Source organism: Jaculus jaculus, chromosome 5 (genome assembly GCF_020740685.1).
Source record: "Jaculus jaculus isolate mJacJac1 chromosome 5, mJacJac1.mat.Y.cur, whole genome shotgun sequence".
Taxonomy (NCBI): Eukaryota; Metazoa; Chordata; class Mammalia; order Rodentia; family Dipodidae; genus Jaculus; species Jaculus jaculus.
The window spans coordinates 157043143-157049142 of NC_059106.1; the positions used below are offsets into that span (position 1 = coordinate 157043143).

At 44.4% G+C, this 6000-nt stretch overlaps 1 protein-coding gene across 12 annotated transcripts in view; it reads right to left on the reverse strand.

The window, feature by feature from the left end:
* The window catches only part of Synj1 (synaptojanin 1), a 94941-nt gene extending 89369 nt beyond the window's left edge, over window positions 1-5572 (reverse strand). For 11 of the 12 annotated variants that reach the window (XM_045149335.1, XM_045149339.1, XM_045149334.1 and 8 more), the window contains exons 1-2: window positions 5460-5512; window positions 4302-4447 (exon numbers count right to left, since the gene is read on the reverse strand). In XM_045149335.1, the coding sequence (XP_045005270.1) occupies window positions 4302-4425 (124 nt within the window). In that variant the 5' untranslated portion in view covers window positions 4426-4447; window positions 5460-5512. Of the gene's footprint in view, window positions 1-4301; window positions 4448-5459 lie in introns of all 12 variants that reach the window. The other variant, XM_045149332.1, reaches the window with a different exon arrangement.
* Between the last annotated feature and the right edge of the window lie 428 nt (window positions 5573-6000).

The window sequence follows — 6000 nt, forward strand, 5'->3', positions numbered from 1 at the left end:
ATTCTTTAAAGCAGAAAAATAAATTTTATAGGAAAGAAAGATAATCTATGACATAAATACATAATGGAATACCACTGTTCCACAAAAGAAGACAGGCGCTCATTTTCAACAACATGGACAGACCTGGAGAAGACTCTAGGAAGAGAAACAAGCAAAGCACAGAATGACAAATGCTGCATGATCTCACTGTGTGAAGTCTAAAAAGATCAATCGCATGAATGTAGATAATAGAGAAATACATACCAAAGGCTAAAGAGGATGGGACTGATATAGGGCTGGCAGAGAGGTTAGTCAAGGGATTAAAACTTAGGAAGTAGGTTCTGGTGCTCTACTGAATAATCCTGACTGCAGAAAATAATTTTGAATATGTCATAATAAAGAAACAATAACTGTTTGAGGCTGTGGATAAGCTTAACTACTTTGATTTGATCCTAACTCATTGTATACATGTATGGAAATACCACATTGTACCCCACACAATTATTACACATCAATTAAAAATAAAAGGAAACTGGGCTGGGGATATAGCTCAGTTATAAGAGTGCTTGTGTGCATGGGTGAATCCCTGGGTTTAATCCCTAGCAATGGCAAAAAAGAAAGAAAAAAAATACCTCATTTTCAAACAGACAATAACTGCGTGTTTGTCTACTTTAAATCCAGGTTAGTAACCCCTAATATCATTCATTTAACAACTGTCTGTCCTTCAAACATGCGTAAAATACTGTGCTCAGCATTAGGGATACAAATATTACTAAGACACAGGCCTTTTCTTCAAGGAACACTGTACAGACACAAACCAAAACACAATTCCATGTGATATGGAAACTACTGCAAATGCCATGACAGGATTTGTTTTTGATTCGGCCTAAGGGCTTCAAGAAACTGATCAGCTTCCTAACAGATAATCACAGCACTAGCAGGCATTTAATATAAAATCTATATGCCAAAGAAAGTGGTTTGATAATCTATCATAAAAAGGCTTACACAACCTTTGCTCAGAAATTATCATTACATTCTATCAGACTTTCTTGGGGGCTGGAACCCAGTACCAGTACTTGTAAACCTTCTTGTAATTGTCAGCTTGACAGGATAAGGCATGCCAGTGAGGAATTATCTAGATTGGTTAGCCTCTAGGAATGTCTGTGAGGGATTTTCAAGATTAGGTTAACTGGGTGGCACCATTCCAGGTTTGGGTCCTAGACTGGATCAAAAGAAGGCTAGCTGAGCATTAGCATACACTGCTCTGTTTTCTCACTGCACAAAGAATGTAACCAGCTGCTTCATGCTCCTAATGCCATCCATGTCTTCCCTGCCATGGTGAACTATAAACCTTGAACTTTAAGCTAAAATAAACCTTTCCTCCCTTAAATTGCTTCTTGTCAGGTATTTTGTACCCGGAGTAGGAAAAGTAATATACCCAAGTGATTATAATGTGCTGCTAGGGTTAAGATAATGAATAACAATGCTAGAGGGGATGTTTTGAAGACTTTTAAATCATCATTTGGCATATAACAAGACTGCTGGAAAGACTCAAGTTTGTCAAAATGCTAAGAATGAATACTACTGAATGTTTAACCCCAAACAGGGCATCTATATTATGTCCCCCAAGGCTCAGGGTACACCATCGAAAAAAAAAAGAAAGGGACATAAAGAACATAAAAGCCAGAAGAAGGGAGAGAACAGGGTGAAACAATGTCTTGCAGACATGACCTTGTGGTTGTACGCGTCAGTACTCAGTAGCTTTGAATACCTGCACAAGATTGGGCCTGTCAAGCCCCAGACATGGAAGTGGAAAGGGCATTCGGTCCTTACCCCTCTTTGAGAATTTATATAGTTAGTGGTTGAGGAGGAAGTAAGAGACACTTTCTTCAGCAATGTAGTACTGGAAAGGAGCCCATGCTCCTGTAAACAACAGTAAAGAGACTCACTGGGTCACAAAAAAAAAAAAAAAAAAAAGTAAAAAGGACATGAAAGTAGACAGGAAAACACGGGGGAGAAAGGGGTTAGTGGGAGGGAAGGACGAAGAATGTGACCAAATATACTATGCACAATTAAGACATTCTAATGAAGACATTATAAAAAGACGACTTGGAAGTTTTAGAAGAGAAGTTATTCTTAGGCTTCCTAACCTTGGAGGAATGTATAGCAATAATGCTAAAAACTACAGGCAATGCAAAGTATATCTATAAAATGACTTCCCATTATGAGTAAACACAATAAAAAAATTACTGTAGTTTAGACTACATTAATAAATCACACCAACCAAAACATAAGCAGCTGGAAACATTTTACATACTAAGCCACCTTGCTAGCCTCATATTGTTATTTAGCTATTTGTTAATACGAGAAATATTGTGAGAACATATGCTATGTAGACTAATAAAGTTTTGTTTCTTTTCTTTTCTTTTTTTTCCTTTTCTTTTTTGAGGTAGGGTCTCACTCTAGCCCAGGCTATCATGGAATTCACTCCGTAGTCTCAGGCTGGCCTTGAACTCACAGCAATTCCCCTACTTCTACCTCTCGAGTGCTGGTATTAAAAGCATGTACCACCACACCCACCTTTTAACTTCAGTTTCTTAAAAACAGAGAAAACAATCTGAAGTAATTAAGTTCATAATGAATATTATTTAGACTTTTTTTAAACAAGGTATCTACTCCCTTCAAACCATGTTACTATATGCACCAAATATATACACCTGTACTGTTATTTGCTTAAGATTTTTATGTCACTACCATTTTCCAAGAGGAAAAAATTTTATTGTTTTATCTAGGTAAACACTTTATTTAACATTAGTAGTTTTAAAATGTTTATTTGCTTTATTCATTTGAAAGAGAATAAGAGGCAGATAGAAAGAGAAAGAGAAAGGGGAGGGAATTACCATGGGATTTTTTTTTTTATAATCATGGAAAATGTTAAAAAAAATTAAAAACTTAAAAAAAAAAAAAAAAGAGAAAGAGAAAGAATGGGCACACCAGGGTCTTCAGCTGCTGCAAGCAAACTCCAGACATATGTTTCACCTTGTGCATTTCACTTATGTGGGTCCTGAGCAATGGAACCTAGGTCCTTTGGCTTTGCAGCCAAATGCCTTAACCACTAAGCCATCCCTCCAGCCCAACATCAGTAGTTTATAGGCACAGATCTTGTGCTCCTATTGGAGAAAGTTTAATACTTAAAATATTTAAGCTTAGATCTATAAACATGCTTTATAAACATTATTTTTAACTCATAAAACATGATCAGTAAATAAACTGTGCAAAAATATCACAGAGAATAAACCTTAATCACAGGAAAAAAAAACAAAAAAAAAAACCTGCAAAAAGCACTATCCAGGCTGAAGAGGTGGCTCAGTTAACTAGGCTCTTGCCTGCAAAACTTAAGGACCTAAGTTCAATTCACCAGTAACCACAAAAAGCTATATGCACAAAGTGGCTCATGTACCTGGGATTTGTTTGCAGCAGCTAGAGGTTCTGGTGGGCCCATTCTCTGTCTCTCTCTGCTTGCAAATACATAAAGTAAAAACATAAAAACACTATCCTATTTGAAACCTCCCCAAACTAGGGTTATCTGCCCCAATCTTACACTAAGAATGAAACATAATGTTCAAATTAAGTCTTTTTCTTTTCATTCATCTGTCATGATATGACCCAAAGCTTACCAATATATATTTTTGTGGTACAGTAAGTGAATCCCTTTCTTTAAAATCAAAGTAATTTTTAAATAATATGAAATCGATCACACATGTCACAAGAAGTTCTAGAAGCTGTATGCAATCCTCTGAATAAAATATAAAGGCACTGGCTGGAGAAACTCATCATGGTAGAGCACCTGTCTAGTATGCTTGAGGCCTTGGGTTTGACCTCCATCCAGCAAACAAAGGAAGGAAAAAGGGAAGAAAGGGAGGGTAGAAATATAAGGATTCAATGTAAGATACTCCAATACTAGATAGCATCACTGCTATAACTCAAATTTTCTGTGCATTACAGCAAAATGTCACACAAGGCATAAATGATATAACAAACTGCAACAATATTTCTATAGAAAATGACAGAAGCAGCAGGGGAACACAAGAAAAATAAAACCTCGACCTCCCTGAAGCCAACAAAATTCTACCAGAATTTAAGAAAAGTTAATTAAAATGAAATAAAAAACATAACTTGCCAGACAAAATTCACTAAGAGGGTTGTTAGAGTGAGGTTTTGTTTTTTTCTTCAAACGAAAAATAAAGCAAAACTGCTGAATCTGGGAGTTACAAACCAAAACAGGGATCTTATAACCAAATGGGCTGTAACTCATGACTTACAGAGCACCGCCACCGCCCCGGACTCGAACATGAGACATTCTTCCTTATGCCTGGTTTCCACTATGAGGCTGAAAGGTGGGGGATCTAATTTGTGGTAGATCCGAAATCCTTTGCTGAACGCCATTCTCCTTTCTTCCGAGGAAGCCCTGTGAAAAGCAGAGTAAAGCAAGGCAAATGAAGCCGGGGTTTCCTTCTGCAGTAAGGCATCCAGAAGTCCCTCCCAGCCAGGTTTTGATGGGGGTGGGGGCGGAAAAAAAAAAAAAAAGGAGCCCGGGGGCATGGTTTATTCCAAAAGACAAGTCATCACTAAATTTTACTAAAAAAGCAAAAGGGAGAGAGACCAATTCTGAAAGCAAGGCAGGGCAAGGTTGGTTTTTTTTTTTCTTTAAAGCACTGTTAGCCCCAGATTGGTTAAGAGGAGCTTCCCGTTTAATTTATGTTTACCCACAGGAAAAAAGAAAAATGTAGAGCATATTTTCGGCCAGGGTTTGTTTATGGGTTTCCTGCTTCGAGATTTGTCACTATGTTGGTAAGGGAACCCACTGGGAAACTTCGGGCTGATCCTTGGGCGGAAAAAGCAAGGTTAACAAGACAGGTTCAAAGCTCCTTAGGGGGGCCGGAGGAGGGAGAGGATTATCTACGGCACCCCGCCGGAGAAGGGCGAGGGGAGGCGACCCAGGTCACCGCCGGGCTGGCAGGGCGGCCAGCGGAGCCCGGTCCTCGCGTGCGGCCGCCCGCGTCCCCGGGGAAGTCACGACTCGGCGCACGGATCCGAGCGCGGTTGGCGCGGGAGGAGGAGGGTGTCCCCGGGCAGCGGGGCGCCGGGGACCGCGGCTCCTTCCTTCCCGGGGGAGGGGAGGGGGGGAGGAAGGGAGGGCAGCGAGGCTCCGGGCAGCCCGACGCCACCATGATGCGCCGGGAGAGGTGGCCGCAGCTCACACACGGCCGGGGTGCCTTTCCCGCCCGCTGACAGCCGCTGTCACCGCAGCCTCCCCCTGGCCCCGGCACCCCTCACCGCTCACGCCGACGCGGCCGCTGCGGCGGACACCACGTCGGGGGAAGAGTGTGCCCAAGCTAGCCCGTGGGTCTGGCCAGCGGCCGCTGCACGCTCTCCTCACCCCTGGCCGCCGCCGCCGCCGCCGCCGCCAGCTGGCTCACCTCTTCCTCCGACTCCTCCTCCTCCTTCTCCCGCAGCCGCAGCCGCCGCCGCCGCCGCCGCCACAGCCGCCGGAAGCGTCACTTCCGCTCCAGCAGGCCCAAGTCTTCCGCATTGCGCCCAGGCCGGGGGCGGAAAGGGCGGGGCTTACGGTGTGTGGGCGGGGCTTGTAGAGGCCACGCCCCTCGCGCCCTTCCTGCGGTCTCGCACCTGTCCGCGGCGACCTCCGGCTCTCGCGCTCGCCGGCGCCGCGCGGTCCTCCGCCCCCACCCTGGACCCGCAACGGGTCCCGCCGCCGGGGATGCCGGGAGACGGAGGATCCCGGTGTCCTCGCGTAGGCTCCGGGGAGGGAAAGTGCCTGATTCGTGCTCAAGCTGGGCTGCAGGACCACCCCCTCCTGCCGCCTCCGCCGGCCAGACGGGCGACGGGGTGGGGATGGGGAGGGCTCCGGTGGCGCCTGGAGAGCTGTCCATGGTGTCTTCCCGCGAGCCGCGCTCGCGGCGCCCCGGGCAGGTAGCTGAGGAAAGGAAGGGAAGAGGAGAC